The sequence below is a fragment of the Polyodon spathula genome, chromosome 6 (assembly GCF_017654505.1).
Source record: "Polyodon spathula isolate WHYD16114869_AA chromosome 6, ASM1765450v1, whole genome shotgun sequence".
NCBI lineage: Eukaryota > Metazoa > Chordata > Actinopteri > Acipenseriformes > Polyodontidae > Polyodon > Polyodon spathula.
This window is the reverse complement of record NC_054539.1, coordinates 64,925,743-64,944,822: the sequence shown is the minus strand read 5'-3', so window position 1 is coordinate 64,944,822 and position 19,080 is coordinate 64,925,743. Positions and strand designations below refer to the sequence as shown.

General features: G+C 39.8%; 1 protein-coding gene across 2 annotated transcripts in view; it reads right to left on the bottom strand.

The window, feature by feature from the left end:
• Positions 1-1,368: 1,368 nt before the first annotated feature.
• The window catches only part of LOC121317470 (dihydropyrimidinase-related protein 5-like), a 32,002-nt gene continuing 14,290 nt past the window's right edge, over positions 1,369-19,080 (bottom strand). For both annotated transcript variants that reach the window (XM_041253437.1, XM_041253436.1), the window contains 11 exons: positions 17,872-18,030; positions 17,410-17,589; positions 12,969-13,037; positions 11,826-11,870; positions 11,250-11,325; positions 10,321-10,477; positions 9,845-9,986; positions 8,893-9,035; positions 5,935-6,142; positions 5,396-5,561; positions 1,369-4,977 (listed from right to left, as the gene is read on the bottom strand). In XM_041253437.1, coding sequence (XP_041109371.1) covers positions 4,892-4,977; positions 5,396-5,561; positions 5,935-6,142; positions 8,893-9,035; positions 9,845-9,986; positions 10,321-10,477; positions 11,250-11,325; positions 11,826-11,870; positions 12,969-13,037; positions 17,410-17,589; positions 17,872-18,030 — 1,431 coding nt within the window. In that variant the 3' untranslated portion in view covers positions 1,369-4,891. The remainder of the gene's footprint in view (positions 4,978-5,395; positions 5,562-5,934; positions 6,143-8,892; positions 9,036-9,844; positions 9,987-10,320; positions 10,478-11,249; positions 11,326-11,825; positions 11,871-12,968; positions 13,038-17,409; positions 17,590-17,871; positions 18,031-19,080) is intronic.

Sequence of the window (19,080 nt, the reverse complement as noted above, 5' to 3'; positions counted from 1 at the left end):
TTAGTTACGACTGTTCGTTTCAAACTACTTTCGTATGCAAATGGACGAATCTCATTATAATACCAAACTTTCGCTCTTACCCTTGATATGTTATCATTTTATCCTTATTTACGACTTTGGTTTGTGCCTGTTATTTTACGCATGCCTCTCACTGGCGTAGATTCAACTAGCTGTTTCGATGTGACACTTCCTGTTTAAACGTTTTCAGGCTTTTAGTTACTTTAAAATAAAGCACCTTAAAATATAATATTTTGTTTCGTAATGTTTTTTGGCAGTGCAAAGTGTTAAATAATATTTCCCGATTTCACTAACAGGTCAATTCCGTGTTCGTGGAAATTTGTTTTCCTTTTCTTTTTGGCCGGTGTCATAGTTGCAACAAGGTCGGAGTCTACAGAAGCCATAGCTCAAGCCTGTTATATTTGCCTACCAATTCTTCCTGTTCAATATACCACTCATTTATCTTTTCCAGAAGGAAGTTCTTAATCTTGACTTTCACCTTTGCAAATCTATTTATAATGAGATGCAAATTATTCTGTTTGTTAATTCGCAGAGATATTTTGGTAGTTGTTCACGAAAAATAGCTGTTTAGTACATCACATGCAAAAATTCTAGAAAGGACGGAGGTTACAAATTCACAGTATTTACGAACACGTAAGTAATATTAGTACAGAGTCCAAAGACTGTCTAACAAACCAGCTGTTTAGATTTAATAAAGCCTTCTGACACACAAAGGGAGAGAAAGTCCTATACATATGGGAGCAAAATTACAATTAGATATTATCAGTTGAGTTTGTTAACAAAGACTTAACTGGTCCATCTTTTAAAACCTCTCTGTGAAGCTGACTGTTGTGTTGTATTCAGAGCCTCTCGTTTGGACGACTTTCCTTTCTTTATTCTGTTTTCTATTTTAAGACATACTTCTCTGCAGAGGGTAAGCATGATCTTGAATTTATATCTCACCTATATTGAAGCACGATGCTGTAGGACAGGATTATTATTAGCTTTAGAGAGGTTGTTATACTGTATTCATTAGTGTAAATTGATACTTTAGACAGATAGTATTAACGCTGGTAATTTGCACCAGACTGCCTGGATTGTCCATGGGCTAGGGTTTAAAATAGATCTGTGATCACTCGATCCATTTAAGCATTAATAAACCGAAGGAGTGAATATATACTCTGATGCGGTAAACTTTGAATACCTGAGTCTGTGTGATTATTCTTGATTAACTGTTGTCTGGGTATGTGTAAATCTGTAAGCCAGTACACGAATAACACACTATAAGAGTTTATTCAATCTTATCTGCCTCTTGTTTGCCTCCTCTTATTCTACTAGAGAATTAAAGAAGTGCACAAATGTGACATAACATTTCTGTATCCATTAATTTAATTATGACCCAAACAAGACATGACAAATTAACTCCATCCGCTGGTTCAAAAAACAAAAAACAAGTGGTTTATTACATTGACGTGCCTTAGGAATCATGGATGGAATTATTCCATGCAGTAAATCTATGGACATACACAAACTCCCCATTCCATAGTGATGTTTGTGATTCCAGCTTATCAAATCAAAATAAACATCCTGTTTGTTTTTAGAAATGACGTGACCACTTTATCTCCTGCAAAATGAAGTTCATTTCATGCTGTCCAGTAACACTGTTAATTTGTTGACCCTTGCCCTGGTTGTTTTACATGAACTACAGACACATTTGATGAATGCCTGGCCGGTAATAAAAACTGCATCGTTCCCAAGACGTCTTTGAAGATACTGTAGTAAGTAGCCAACATGTGGACAATCCACGTGGAAGTACAGTTTATAAGCTAGCATTATACAAGTTAACATGAAGAAGCTAGACGGATGAAGCAGTTAACAAGAAAAATAAAAACTCTGGGTAACGGAGACAGCAGTGTGAAGCTCAAACCATTACAACGAACAACAGATTGCTAATGAATATTTAAACTAATGTAAAACTTTTTTGCAAAATCAGTTCAGGTACTACTGTTCGATTTTTCATTCTACAGTTCGGTACAGTTGTTCTATACCGGTAATCTTTGAAGTAATATAGGATACTACATGTTTTTGCAGTTCTTTATTTTTTCAAGATAAACCATGCAGTTGAATAACGTACCAGCATACACTAAGGAAAACTGTATAGCATCCTAAACTGTATTTTTCATAGCTAGTGATATTAAAAGAACTGTCCTGTTAAAAACAAAGCAACAACCACTTTACCCTATTTGTTGTTTGTGTTAAAGAGACCAGCACCAGTCAGTTTCCATGCAAACTAGCCATTCCTTTTTCAGCATACAAAGTTATCAAGCTGACATTAATTTAACAAATATATCTTGCTCAACAAGTCTGTATTTGTTGTACGATTATTGTTACTCCAATATTATTTTGAAAACGTCCATGTTAACGTGCATTCAAAAACACGTCAACATGTGGACTGGCCTTTTTAATCCATTTAAAAGAATTTTGTAAAAATATTTAGTGTTTTCAAACATTTTCTTGAGAATAATTTTGCTGTATCATTTTGTTGTTTCTTTGATTAACATGACATTAAATAGTACATCTAAATGATGTTCATACAGTTTTTCATTTCGTTTCAGAGCCTTTAACCCATAAGAATGCCTGTCCTGAACTGATGAATTTCCATGTTTTTTTGTTCGTCATCAATACTCATCACAAGAATGGCACGAAAGGTGCTCTGCGATGGATAAAAAAGACTTCCTTTTATCATAGAAATGCAAAAGTGACACTAATCTTTTGTTCTCCATTACTATAAGGATCCAAATAGACAGTGATACCCAAATAAGGGTTTTACCTCATATTAGCACAGGCTTGCAGTTCTTTGCTTATTTAATTTTTTTTTTTTTTTTTCATTGATTATGCATATTTATTTAATGTACAACACAACAGATGAACCCTGGCTGTTGCTTCCTGGTATCTAATTATTTACGTGCTGTATGTTGGATTCACTTCAATTGCTGGCAATCAGATCAAGTGACATTAAAATGCAGCCCAAATTTCCCACCCTCAACTTGAGGGAAAAAAAGAAATAAAATAAAATATATTTACAAAGATGCATTTACTCATATAAGAAAACAACATAAGGAGGCAGTTTGCAGCTGTCTGCTGTCACACGGAGCATTACAGCTATGCGTGGCTTCTTTTCCAGTTGTGATTACTCGCACACGTTTTTCTCCCTTTCTGTGAACTGTGGTACTGCTTGGCAAGTAGAAATTAGAACTAAGCCTAATGACGAAACGCTGAAATTGCAAAAGCTTTTTTTCAAATGACGCTTTGTGACAGCTGTGGTGAACAGGAAGGCTTGCCCGGAGCTGAGCTGATCAAGAGGTCCTGATTGGCTGGTGGGTGTGTCCGGGGAGCCTATGCCTGTTTAAGAACGCAGCAGCGCCAATTCGAGGCTACTGCATCACCGCCATAGCTACACAGGCGGGCGCTGAGCGAAAGCTTGCTTTGTTTACATCGAGCAGGATAACTACCACAGAACCCTTCGACTGCCAGTCAGTCACGGTGCTGTTTGTGTAGTGGGGCTGTCACATCTTTTGTTGGCAATTTTAATGCACGCATCACTATACTAAACTCAAATTTAAGATGTAGGCTTAGTTTATGAAGTATGTCTTAAATTCAAAGGAATACGGAATATTACAAAGACTGTTACTGGTATATAAAGCCTGAAATGTGCCAGATATCCAAAGAGATTTGGCCAATATAAAGATAACCCACTGAAACTAATCTGAAGAAAAAAAATGAAAATATTTTTTTAATTATACCACAGATTACACTGCTTACATGGTTGTTTGTAATTGAGTTTAGATTTACAAATTGAACCATGTGGATTAGCACTTCTGATGATATCCCACTGGGGCTCATTAAAAACAAAAACCTGAGGGGCAGTCATCTTGGTGTGGGATAGCATTTTGTGCTGGAAGCAGCAGGGTTTTGAAATGAAAAACAAAACAATGACTAATATTAACTCTTCCTGGTCCAATCAGACAATGGGCACAAAATGCATGAAAGTACAGTGTATTGTGGTTTTGATATTTGTATCTCAATATTAATCGTCTTGCCCGTAGGGAGTGGGGTTGCTGAAGCTAACAAGAGGTAATGAATGGGCATCACTTCTTTAACAGGGATGTTTAAAATAAAGGACTTCATGAAGTAAATTAAATACATGTTGAAACTATGTTTTCTTGGCTAACATTCCCATTTATTAAATAAAGAAACTCATATTTTTCAGGACTTTGACATACTGTTTTCAAGGCATTTGGAGTAACAAGGAGACACCATGACAAAGCGCACTATACAGGAAAAGCACTATGTTTTGTTCCGCTTCTAGTACTGCCACATAACCCCAATCAACACACACTGCACTGTAGCACCCAAACAAAAAAACATTCTGGCTAGAGATATTTTACTGACAGATTTACTAAGTGCTGAACCTCCAGAAAACAAACAAACAAATATTTGAATGAACTTTTATTTTATCGGCCTTTCCTTATCAACATTAATTTAAAATTTCCTTCCTAAAAACACGTTAACATTACAGCCAGGGACATCGTCTTCATTGTTTATCACATACAGTGTCAGCAGCCAATCTTCCAAATACACATTGTTTTAATCAGTCCCTAAGCAGCTAATTCTAGTTTGTGTCCAATTAGAAAATGAAGTGCCTTTCTCTTTTAAAAGTTTTTAAAGTACAGTATCTGTTTAGGATATTCTAAGCACGGTATAAAAATCAGTGCAGTGTTTTTTGTTCCTCCTTCAGTTAGTTAAGACAATGATTTCAGTGTTGTGACCCAGTAGCGATATTGTATTGGAATTCGCTGCTGTATTTGGTCCCAAGTTTGAGGGGTTTCCATGGTTACCAAATTCCGCTGGACCTGCCACCAGGGGGAGCCAGAATCCTGGCAGAAGATCTCTTTGGAACATGATCATCAGTTTGGGTACCTAAGGCACACAAAACACAGCATTTACAAAGCAAAACGGTTAACCTCAACTGTGCTGCAATAGCTACTTCCCTTTTTTTTCCCTCATAATTTTTTTTATTTTACACACATCTGAAAACATTCCATTTCTCTCTTTTTTTTTTGGTGTGAACATAATATTTTAAAAGGATTTAAAAATGTGCTTTTAGCTTGAATGCTCAATCTGTTGAACATACAAAACAAGAACTGGTGAAACAATTTTATTGATATCATACAGTACCTGTTTTTACTATGCTGTGGTACAGTGTGTATTCTTTAACATGGTTAGACTAATTAGACTATGCAATCTGAGAAAAATGTCCAACTATTGCCATTTTAATAAAATATACCAGCAGTTGCAAAGTAGTCTCCACATTATTATACAGGCGCAAGATGCCTACCAGATAAATTGAAGCTGGACTCGTGCAGGTCCCTCATGCCTCCATGCCTTGTTGAAGGTCTGGCTGCAGCGTCACCGTCCGGGGGTCCCGACTCCTTCCCGGAAGTTGAGACCACTGCCACGTCGCCAGCGTATGGAGAACGCTCCACACCCTTCAGGGTTTGGCACTGAAATGTGAAACCAGCATGGATTTAAACCAGACATTTTAAATAGCAGATTTAACGTGTCTTTAAATGTACTGTAAGTATTTTAAGTGTCACTATGGCGTTTACTGTTCCCTGGGTGAGATGGAAACTAAAGTGTATTCTGATATTTGTTTTTGTCCCTTGTCATGGGTCTGACATTTCTTGACAGTGAAAGTAAATAGCGGGTAGAACAGATTTCTTGTGTGAGATTCAGGACCAGGTTCATAGTCCAGTACTACTCCTTGAGTACCAAAACAATGTCAACACTTAGTCTTGTTTTGACCCAGTTCGCTGCCAGAAACTACAATGTCTTCCCACACAAAGTGTTAGTAGTAAGGCATCTCCTCTCTCCTACCTTTTCTCTTTGTACCATCTTCTTGTACAGGAAGTCAGGGAAGGTCCTGAGTGGGTAGAATTTGCCGGTCCCCTCAGCACACATGAACACCCCGTTCTCGGAGACCACTCTCCCACGGCTGATGGTGACCAGCGGCACTCCATGGCTGCGCAGGTTCTCATACAGGTTGACATCCCCGCCCTGCACCTGGGTGCTCACTGAGATGGTCCTGGGGAGAGAGAATCAAGATACAGAACATATAAAAAGATACAGAGCTAGAACAGGTCATGCAAAATTGACACTGACAATTCGTTTTTACAAAATAATGCAGCGCGCTGCTTTTGAAGTGCATCATGTAACTGTGAAGCAGTACATTATTAAAAGAATGACACAAAGAGATGTATGGCCTCTAACTATGGTAACTGATTAACAGGCCTGTGGAAGGGGTGTGGGTAATTCACGGACTAGGAGACAGACAGGTGTAATTGAAAACACCACACAGGTGGCCAGTTTTATTTAGACCAGTTCTTGCTTTTTCCGGCAGAGGGCACTGTTGACCGTGGGCTGCCTATCAACGATGATAGACAGCACCACGGAAATACCACAGCTGGTAAGCGAACAGCAAGTGCACTCGCAGGTGCTCAAAGAAATAATAATGAAAACAGAAGGCGAAAAGAACAAGGGAAAATAAAACAGTAATAAAACTATAAATAAAAGGTGCTGCACTCGGCAGCGTTATCCCGGTCGCCGCTACCCGCACGACCCAGATCACCGTCCTACTCTGTCGACTAACTAGCCTGCTCTTTTACAATACGCCAGGGTTTGCCCAAGGGTTCCTCGCTCTCTCTATCTCGTTGTGAAACTCTTTCTTTTCTCCCGGCTGATTCCCAGTCCTGAATCAGAGCTTCCGCACTCTCGGCGTGTCTAAGTGGGCAGACCTGAGGAAACAGCAGAGCATTTTTTTATAGGGCTAGCAATCTGCCAAGACTCGCCTCTCAGCCATTCAGAGAGGGGGAAAGTCCACACACCTACCTTCCCACCTCCCCGTGTCACTGCCATGACTCACAGGCGGTTGTTGGAAGACTGCCGCCCTCTTCCTGCAGTACTGTGAACACGCCAGCAGAGTCAGCACAGATCTCTCCCTGCTACAAGGCCACATAACCTTTGCAACATATTTCATTAAAATGGTCCCTAAGAGATGTTTACTGTCAATGCAATGGGTAGTGTTGTGTGATTTAACACCTTAAATATTTTATAAACCAAACCCTGTCTTAATACACTGAAACGTTGGAAAGCATAAACATCAGTCATTTTCTAACTGGAGCTAGGATTTTGGCTGGGAATTCAAATGAAATTCATGAAATTGTTTTCTGCACAGGCAGGTAATTTCATCCTGCATTTCCAGCTCACACTAGTTTTCCCCCGTGCAGTAGTAGTACCATGACTGTAGCATGCATTGTTGTCTCAAGTGCTGTTGATAACTACCGAAGTGTGACGCTTCCTGACATGGCTTTGCAGCGAGTGAGGGACACGTATATAAGCTTTGTGAAATTAAATGTATCAAGGGCAGGATAAAAAAAAAACTAACCCTGTTTTTTTTTTTTGTTTTTTTTTCTGCAGCTTGAATGCTGATACAACACTCCTGTTTACAGCTTTGGCTTTATTCAAATGAGCACAGAGTACTGTTGAAGCTGCATCAGTGACACAGCAGAGCTGCACGGAGGCAAACTGCTATGGAGTGGTATCATGCGCCAGACAACCCACCTTGGACTGGTATATTGACCCTGACCAGCCCTGTACAGAGACACAAGCCTCAGGCTTATTTTCTCATTAAGAATGCATTTTAGCTGTGATGATATTGGAGCAAGTGTCATATAGACCAGTGTGTGGTCTAGGAAAATGTGAGTTACTGATAACAAGATAGAAACCGAAGGGTTGAAACAGAGAGCCTGGGCCACAAATGAGATGCTTGATCAGTTAACTATGCAGCAAAGTTGTCTGAAATGTTAAAATTAGAACAATCTCTTATTTCATTTGATTGAAGTTTTGCCCTTTAACAAATGTCTATGCTAAAAACTGTACTGACTCAATGCGTTACTACAACTGAAAACTAGCCCCTCATGGCTAAATTGCCAGCCTCCATTTATTTTCATTTATTTTAATGATGCATGCCAATAAAATGCAGTATTATTCTGGCTTTCACATTTAAAAAAGTGCTTTCCAAAGAATTGTCTAATCAGAATGAACAATATTGTCTTGCTTTCCATTTTAATTCTGTTGGAAGTTCTTTTGGTTCTTTGCTTGTATTTTATACTTTATTTTTGGAATATTCTGATATCTCAAAGACCACACTATGGATGAGAAATTGCTACTTCTTCCTGATATCTAACCACGTCATGTGTTGTACTTAAAAAAGCAAAATTCACTGGATTTTCAAAATTAGAAATGTCTTTGTGATGGTGTGCTTTCTTATGCTTTCCTCTAATTTTTTTTTTCTCCCAATTCATGTTCATTCCACTAAGCTCAGATCATTTGTGTGATTGTATTCATAATTCATGTTTTCTTGTATAGTCTGCCCTGCTGAGGGTCAGTGGAATTTACTGCCATTTGCTGGTTACTTGGTGGAATTACATGTTGCAGAGCCCTGTTCATCCAGCAGGTGGTACACTATTCATAAAGATAAGTTCAAATAGATCAACAACACCTCCCTGCAACTGTGAAAATGCATAAATGCATATGAAATGTCCCTTCCAAAATATTAGCATTTAAGCTTTAGAAAAAATACTTTAGACTTTACTTGAACACTTTTGTTGCCCTTTTTATAGTATATGGGTTATACATTTACCATTTACTATAATTTCAATGAATGTAACTGAAACAGGACAATTGTCATGGATTACACATTATGTATGCAAGAGCTCCAGACCACAGAGCCGATTATATGGATGTGTCAGGTGCTGATTAAATTGATTTCCCTACTTTGTGGCGTCTGGGTCCCAGACCACGACGTCTGCGTCAGCCCCGGGGATGATCCTGCCCTTCCTCGGGTACAGGTTGTAAATCTTCGCAGCGTTGGAACTCGTCACGGCAACGAAGCGGTTTTCATCCATCTTGCCTCCCACCTGATGGGATCAAACAAATATCGCTGTTGCAATTTCTGTACCGCTGCAGCTGCTCAAGACACGCTATGTTGTGTTTTTACTTTGTCTTGCTTGAATCAAAATGTTTTTAAGCAAATAAAATGTAAGATTATGATGAACAACATCAGGGATCATGTCTTAAGAATATAGTTTTTTTTGAGTGTGCAACCAGTCCTGTCTTCACAAATATCAACAAATAAATGAGGTATGCATGGTTGGTTTACCATTGCTAATAACTATTTTATGACTTTGTAGAGAAATTCTTTAATATACAAAGTGCCTTATATTGGCCAGCATATTTAATTATAAAAAGCTTTGATAAGCTTGAATGCCTTCATAATTATATACAGGTATTTAATAGATTACAACCTGTATAAATAAAATAAATAGCATACATACAACATACTACTTTCCAATTCTTTTACTTTATTAAAAGGTCTGTCAAATTTAAATTCAAAGGTACACATCTTAATAAAATGTATTTTTCTTCTTGTTTTCATTCACTTTGTGTATAATTTTCAGTTTCAGGAATCACATCCTGATGACTGTTCTCAAAGAGCTCTCAAACAGGTCCTCTGGTACACCAGAGTGTAACCATAAGTCTTCTCCCCTGTGAAACACTGCCCCTGGTTGGAAGTAAGAAACACCATGTTGTATTTCTAACAGATGTACAGGCATTTCTTACATCCACTACCACAAACAAAAATGAAGCCAACAAGTAATTTAGCTTTTGTCACAAGCCCTCCAATGAGGTGGCCAGTACTGGTGGTAATAATGAATGTGCAGCGCACCACTCCTCTTTCCCAGATAACACTCATCCTGTCTTGAACACCACTGACGCCATGTGGGATTTTAGTGAAGTCTTCCTTCCCCATTGCTTTCTGCTTGGTGGTGAAGGGACGGTGGTCTGAGGCTACAACGTTTACAGAGTCACTGTAAAAACATCAAGTGCATTAATAACAAGCTGAGAATCAGAAGATTCTCAGCACAATTGAAAGGGAATCAGTAATAGTGTTAATACAACTTACAAGAAGAACATTGATTTTAGCAGTTAGAACTTCATACAATAAATGAATAATAAAAATAAAACATTTGCAAATGTCTTGCAAGTTTGTTACTATCAAGGAAAATTAACTCAGGGGAAGTAATGCAGTGTTTATTACATCATAATCACAGGATATTTCCCCTCCACATCAGCTACTGAGCCACTACGAATAAGCATGCATGTCTCACTGTGGATATCTGCTGCTGAATAGGGTGTTCTTACTTGCCAAGCAGGCTCATGATGTAGTTTGGCGTGTTTGGGTCCAGTCGAAGTGGAGGCACAGTGACGTAGGCTGCCGCATGTGCCCAGTCCTGGTGATAGTAATGCAGTCCGTTCAGCACAGCATGGGCTGTGGTTGTCTCTGCGTGGACAACCTTCCCTAAAGAGAATGCATTCACAAAATAAAACTAACACCGGAGATACATCTGTCCCACTTTATTTATTGATTTTGCTGGCACATTTTTGTTCAGTTTTACACCAGGGGCCTCATTTACGAAAGGGCGAATGTTCACGACTGCCGTATTTACTATTGCAATTGCATTAATTATTGAGAGCGATACTTGGCATATTATAGCGCACACTAAATTTAGTGCTTCACACCTTGATATTCAGAATGAAATGTGACTTTTATGGTAATGCATGTTGATGTATGTAAATGAGCATCCAGCTCTGAATAATGAGATGAGCTGTGTTCACATGGTATTTACTAAAGGACATTAATTTTAGTGTGTGAATCAAAGTGATCATGTATTAGTGCGTTGGAAGGCAGGCTTTAACCTCTGATAGGCGCGCAATTTAATCTTCTTTCTGGGCTGAAAACTAGTGATGTGCAGTTCGATTTATTTTTACTGACCTATCTAATAACCTGCAATTAAAAAAAAAAAAAAAAAGTAACAGCTATAGTGTATGAAATTAAGAAGTAATAGTTGATTTCTTACTTTCCTTTTTATACAGGACTATACAAAGAGGATTGCACATATAGCAATAATATGTGTTATTTATTCTGCTAGCTGCAATTAAGTAAGTAAAGATGTTTTTGTATGTGTCTGTCGCAGCAGCAAGCAAGACTTCCAGGGTTCCAGTACATTTCTAACTACCTTGTATTCACATCTTCTGTGTGTGTTTGCGTATCATTATTTTTTTTAGTTTACCTTGCATCTTAGCAGCTGCAATAACATCTCCTGCAGACATGCTGGACACATTAACCAGATAAATGGGACAATGAGTCTGAAAGTAAAAAAGATATTAGGCATTTTTTTTCAGGCTCATTTACATTGCAAACTCAAATATCATTTTATGAAAACAGTAAGTGTCAGGGCCACAACAGACTCACAGGAGTCCAGGTTATTAATCCTGTACTGCAGCCATTAATAACGTCTGAAAAGGTTATTAAAAGGCTGTTTTTATGTCTGATTGGGGGGTAAGATCGGTGCATGGTAGCCAGGAAGAAAAATGCACTCTAAACATAAGCCTTTTTTTTTTTTTTTTTTTTTTTAAATAGGTTGGGTTGCTGTAACAAGCCCTAAATATTGTTTTAAAGATATAACTTTGGTGACCTATTACACAACAACTTGAATTGTGCTTGTCTTCTCAGCAGTGAAATAATTGCTGCTGCATGGTCAGCAAAGATAGACAATACCGCTTTGAGCATGTACTATTTATGGATGATAAATGTAAAAGAACAATAATAAAAGAAGCAAACACACACACACTAGCACAATACATACTCTGTTAGCAATCATAATGACACGATGGGTTGCCTCTGCCTCGAGCTGCAGGTAAAAAAAAAAACAAAAAAACACATTGCATTAGTGAGAAAATGTCACGGATCATGGATAACCACTGACAATAAATGTTTCTAAAATGACACCTCCAGCTTGTCTCACCTAAAGGTGATTCATACGTGTTTTACTGCAACAAATCCCTGCATCTCAACACGTCACCTCTCTACACTCTACAGTTGACGAGGAGGACCTTGCACATACTTGGCTATGATGGAGAGGGATTGCATCCCTGGAAGGAGCAGAACATTTGTGCTAAAATGTACTTTACCAAATGCATACTTTCTACAAAATACAAACGCATGACTACCATCTAGTGCTATTAGAACAAATTTATACGGCCTTCCCCATTTCCAACAAGGATAACTGAAGACATCAAAACACCAGGTTTATAAACTAGTGCTGCAACAGGCAGCCGGATGTAGGGAAGCCTGAAGCAACTGTTTTTTTCCTTACCTTTCACTAGTCCACCACTGAATTCAGTCAAAATCCTCAGACTGACATTGGAATATATACTGGAGAGCACCTTTGTGTAAACGAAAGCCTCTCTCAACTACTGTGAGTTGCACTGTGTTGTATATCAGCTACAGTAAGGGGTAAGAGAGTTTGTAACCTTAGCCATGATTTCAACCTCATAAGTACCCCCACATTCTGACAGCCGAGACGTACTGTATGCAAACACTTGGTATCGGGTTTGACTCATCCCACTTGCTTCCATGTTTCTACGGTAACTGAATGTTTAATTACTAAGTAAACTAATGAAGAATGAAATACTCTGTATGTTACTGCTTCACAGCTGATCTGTTTGATGTGGTCTATTAATGTTCTAAACCTACTGCAGATTTAGTTTCTTGTTATTTCAACTATCATATGCATTCAATTAAGTGATAACTGCGTGATGCACTTGGAGTCTTCACAGTTGATAAAATGAGAGACAAAGTACTAGTGGGAAGGGCTGCTGTCTCGATGGCAGTTTGCTCTTGCTGTGGATGTTTGCTGTGTCGTGTTACTGCAGGATAACTGGATTTGAAACGCCAGTGAAAGTGAAATTAGTTAAATTTTTTTCAAATTCTCAATATAAAAGGTCACCTCCTCTGGCCTGCTGATTTCGATGCCTTCAGGTCCACTGATACCAAGATCCAGAGCTTCCTTGGCACCCTGTAAAAAAAAAAGAAATTGAGCGCTTATTTCCCATGACAATGTTGAATAGTAACTGTCTTAAACACAGATTTTAAATTCACTAACCTCATTCCCCTTACTACATTGCAACTAAATGTTACTGAATTATATTGATTAAACAAATATGCGAATAGCCGTCCATGCTGTAATTACAAAACAAGTGCAATCTGCATCGCTACCATTTGCAAAAGAATATAAAATCACATAGTTCAATTTGTAATTGTTGCCAAATGTAACGTAAAGCACACACTTCAACATCAAAAACCCATTTAAAAGTTCTAGGTAAAATCTTCAAAGAATTAGAAGGATGCATTTTTTTTTCTTCTCCAATTTTTTACCCTGGTTTTCTCCCAAATTTAGTGTGCCCAATTATTATCTGTATCCTCAGCTCACCGCTCGCACCCCCCCCCCCCCTCCGCTGACTCGGGGAACGGAGGCTGGAGCACGCATCCTCTGAAATGTTCTCCTGCCAATCCATCATTTTTCGCACTGCGGATCCACAGCGAGGCCACCAGACCTATAGTGCCGGAGGACAACACAGATCTGGAGACTCCACTGCAGAACCACAGGCACCCTATCGGCGACCTAAGCCTGCCGACCTAAGCCTTCCCTATCCGGGCAGCTCTCGGCCAATTGTGTGCCACCCCCTAGGAACTTCTGGTCACGGACAGCTGTGACATAGGCTGGACTCGACTGCGACCCCCAGGCTATAGGGCACATCATGCGGAGCACATTTGCTGGATGCACAAGACGGGAGCGGATACAGTTTGACAGTCAGTAGATAACACTTGTGGGTGTGTGCATTACTTGGGTCTGCATTTCATTTTTATAACTGTTCTCATTTGTATCTCAGTGTCCATATATTTTGTTCGATATATTTATGGACGTCATTAGCGCAATTTCTTTCTGAATGGAAAAAATAGCAAGTAAACATTTTAAAAGAATAAAAAAAAAGTAATACTTCATTCAAGCCCCTGAATTAAAAGTCTTAGTTGTTTATTTCTAGTTTGTTAACTTTATTGGCCGCATTTCTCCTTTCTGAAAAAAATGTGCTGATGACGATTTGGAGTAAATAGCTTTGAGAATTTAGACAAGGATTTTGAGTTCTAATCATGCATACGGCAGCTTAGCAAGCTGAGTGTACAAGCATGCTACTTTCTTAGTTTTCCTCACCTGCGTTACCTAGGTCTTACCTCGACCCAAAGGCAGAACTAGGTAATTTGCATACATCAGTCTTCAGTTTTGAAATTAATTCAAGATTAATTGGTAAAGCTTTCCACAGTGAACTGATTCAAAGGTCAGACTGCTCTGTTGTAAATCAATCTGCCCAGGACCTCACTGAAGAGTAACTTATTTTTTTTTTTTAATGTAGTAATTGCCAATTATTTTATTATTTTCTCCCAATTTGGCATATCCAATTATTTTTAAGCCAACCGTTTTTTTCCACACTGCAGACTCACCGTGCAGCCACCTCAGAGCTACAGCGTTGGAAGGACAACGCAGCTCTGGGCAGCTTACAGGCAAGCCTGCAGACGCATGGCAGGACTACAGGGGTCATTGGTGCGCGGTGATCCAAGGACACCTGTAAAACATAAGCAGGCTTAAACAATAGAGAATACCTGCATCTCACTCACCCGCTTTGCGGAGGTGATAACCAGCAAGACACTGCTTTAAAATATGTCAATTTCAGCTCAGCTGAATGCAGGGATTGAAATGGAGGCTTCATGAGTGCATTAAGCACCACATTTCGCCTCCTGTAAGGAACAATGCCGTTCATAGGTCGACGAAGCTGCGGGTGGCCCTTCAAAATTGTCCCACCAGGAAGCAAACTCCTGGGGATACAGGGTCAATCTTGACATAGTAAACTGAAATAGCTGCCAGATAGACCTTAACATGGAGGGGGATTTCCCCTCATCCAAAAAGGTCCTGCAAAATTGCAGTTTAACTGCCACGGGACATGCAGTTATACTGAACCCACGAGGCAAACACCGTGTCTGAAAGACGCCTCACCTGCATCTGTACCCTGTTGGAAAGTCCAAAACTGCTCGAATGCAGGGGCCAAACTGCCTGCAGCTCTAAAACACTGATGTGGAGACCCTTCCATGGGGATTCCACACATCTTGCACACAGCCACTTCACACAGCGACCCAGCCCATGCTGGACACATCCATGGTTAAGACCTCTCTTCTGGTGACAAGGCCCAGTGCTACGCCTAGGCGTAGATGGGCCAGTTGTTTCCACCAAGAGAGTGCCCTGAGGTGGGAAGCTGCCAGTAGGTGGTTGCGGTTCAACGTGGGCTGCAAGACCCTGCGATTGAACCAAGGCCTACAGATGGTGCACATGCAGGAGACCCAATAGATGGGTCTAGGAAGCTGCTACTATCAGACCCAGAAGTTTCTAGAACATCATACCATTAGTGCTGCATTGAACTAAAAGAGCTCCAAACAGGTAGCTATTCTCTGCGCTCTATTATCTGATAGAGAGGCCAGCATGGACCTGGAGTCCAAGCACACTCCGAGAAAACAGGCTCTGGAAAGGTGTGAGCTGGCTCTTCACATGATTCACCATAAGGCCCAACCGTTGAAGGTGGCCGGTGACAGGTTCCGCGTGGGCCTCTGCCTGAGCTGGAAACAAGCCGCAATTAACCAGTCTCAATTGGGCCAAAATAGCTTCCATGCACTTCAAGAAGGCACGTGGCACTAGAGAGAGGCCAAATGGCAAGACACGGAGGTACTTCCTGTATGTTGGTTTTATGGGGATGTGGAAATAGGCATCTGTCGTCACCTGGCCTAATTGACTGCAACAGTCTTTGCAATCTCAACATCTTGAACCGCCTTCGGCTCAGATATAGGTTGACCTGTCTGAGGTCAAGGATCAGCCTGAGGCCACCATCCCGCTTGTCTTCCATAGGCAGATTGGCCTTGCATGTCTCACAGGGATAGAACCCGGGCATGATACAGCGAGCAAACAATGCAATGTATGGTATAGGGTTGTACAGCTGCTGCCTCAATCTGCTTGTATATGGTCGACCGGGCGGTGACTTTAGCACTTTGTTGGTACTTGTTCGAGACCTGGTCGGCACCAGGTCAGGGCGGTACCGGTTTAGTGGCTTTAGCACTGGGTCGGTACCGGTTCTGAACCAAGTCGGTACCAGAAGCAGCTGTCTGGATGCAGTTACCGTGGGTGGTAATGTACAAGCAATGTACAGTAAAGCCACTGGCAAAACCACTCAGTTAGTACTAATAGTAGCCTTCGCAATGGTGATGCTATTTAAATAGCTGGCACCAAAATGGCATCAAGATACTGTGTTTGTAATTGCAAGCAACAACAAATGGAAGAGAACATCTCGGTCTGCTGTAGCACACAAATACGCTTAAATGGAAAAACTATTACAGAGAGTTGTTTAATAATCACATACAAAATGTGTAAAAACACATAAAATGCTAAATATATACAAATATAAGCAACAATTGTATTTATCTGAACAAGGCTCTCCGCCAGGTCAGTCTTGAAAGGAAAAATGTCTCTGAGGACAGTGAGCACAGTTGGGCCATGACTGCATCACAGGCCCTTTAGGAGTTAAATACCCATTCGGTAATGGTTTCGTTCTTGAAAGGGAACCTACCGCTTGTTCTCCAAACTAAATAAGTCTGACATGTATTTCTTTTTCTAGTCTTTTTGCTTTAGTCACTAGGGAAGGCTGACCTGATTTTATAATGCATGCAAGCCAGAGATCCAGGAAGTCTAATGCCCCGGCCATGAAAACATTCTCAGGCAGCATAAAAGACCCTGAAATTTAAAATTTTAAAGGACATCCATAATTAGAATTCTCCTGGGGAATATTATGAACTGGCATTTACAGTCAAAAAGGGTAAATTCAAAGCAGCACTAAAAAGTCACGCCAGCATATTGCTATTACTGATTTCAATGTTAATGATGCAGTACAAGGAGAAGACAGGGCCAGTATAATTAAGCAATATCTGTGCTGGACACTAAAGGGGCCTGATCTGAAGATGTGCCTGGTAGCATAGGTGTGTCTTTATTAATTAAACAAACTTTTAAGTAATTTAAAATCTACAAAATAAAAAAAAAAAAATCATTGTATTTGTAAATGAACGAGTCTTTATACTGCCTCTTGACAAACAGTAGAAGGGGTAGTAGAGAGCAATTAGATATGACAGGCATGCAAGAGGCTTCCATTGAATCAATATACTGGTTAATTAGAATTAGAAGCCAGTGAAGTTCAGACAGGGTAAATATGATTGTAAGTCCTCAGTTAGCTTGACCACATAGGGCTGCTTTTAGTACTGCCTTTGCTTGTATTGGTCATTATTTATAAATGAGAACTCACCTCCGCCACCAGCTCCCCGTTCTCTGCATGGACTCGTGCCACAGCCCCGATATCCTTGCAGGTGCAGAAGACCTGGTAGAGGTCGCTGTCCCGAAGCATGTACAGATCCTTGTAGGTCATGAACATCTGGAACGAGTTCACTCCCTTCTCCCTCACTAGGGTCTCCATCTCAGACCTCACCTTCAAGCGCAATGGAGAAAAAGCAAAATGTCTTTGGATGCCATTGTAAACAAGTTAATTATAGTTCATATGGCCTTTTTCCAATAACAATTAAAATAAACACATTCAGTAGGATTGTATTCTGATACATATGCTACTCAGATTGTACTACCAATGCATGCTATAGCAATGAAATACTAGAAGAAGGGTATTGCATTTTTGAACACTAGGAAGACTTTAATAAATCTTTAACTTACATTTTTTAAAAGACATTTATTATTCAAATGAACCCTGCTACTTCACCTTGGGCCCCCACCAGGTGACCCCCACATGGAGGGCGTAGTCGCAGCAGGTCTTGGGGTCAGCCAGGGCTCGACATTTCTCATAGGCCTCCAGTAGGGACGTCTCTTTGTCTGGTAACACGTGGCCTATCACCATGGTGGTTCCTCCAACAAGTGCAGCCTGGAGACACAAGGATATGCATATTAGAGTAGGTTCAGAAAGGATGAAGGCTTAAATTCCTTTCTTATACCGAGTCAGGGTTGAGGGGGGAGGGTAAACTTCAAAAGCTACCCAAAAACCTTCCCACCAACGCATTCTAACAATTTATATTTGAATAGTAGCTATCTGACTGACTGTCAGGTAAAATGCTGCTAAAAATAACAGACCCTAGCTTCAGTCTAACTAATTTAAGTTGACCCTGATTTCCAATGTATGAGATGCAAAACAAAGCTCTTTTATCCCATTTTATTGGTTTGACTCATCAGTGTAAACCTATTTTATTAACTGTAGTCCAGATACTTATTTTTCATGCTTCTCCTTATATGGCTATTGAGTCACTTGCCATTTGATATCTCAATAACCTGCTTTCTGAAGGCTCCTAGACTTTGAAAATGTGAAAGCAGTTTTTGCTGATGTCTCCCGTATGGAGTAGCTGGTAATTGATTATATTTTTTTTAAACAGTTACCTGTATTCTAATGTATTGATGTATATTTTAGTCCACCTACAGTAAAATGTGGCAGAATCCTGAAAGGTGTGATAACTAGACTGGGTAACAGGCCCCAGCATTCCATCAAATGTAGTGAATCTGTAATATATTTGACCATAGTGTTTTCCCCACATGTATACACATTTCATTGAAATTGCTATTTTTTTTTCTGGATCACAGCCACCATGTTTTACAGCACTTTATAAAGCTCGTCTTCTCAACTCTTCAATTTTCTCTCTACATTCTCCAGAAGCCTTTCAGAAGTCTGGTATGCCTTTCTCTTACATTGTAACCAACTTACACTTTCCATTTTACTGATCTATCTTTTATTTACACGTTTTTCTATTTTGTGTTGTTTTTTAACCTGCAAACTGACCACTTGTGACCCTCCTCTCTCACTCTCCTTCTGCATCCCTCTCTTTCTTTCAGTCTCTTTTACTGTCTCTCTGTTTTCTTGATGCATTGATAATTTTGTGAATGGATATATTAATGATTTTGTTGTATTTCTGCTTTTCTATAAACT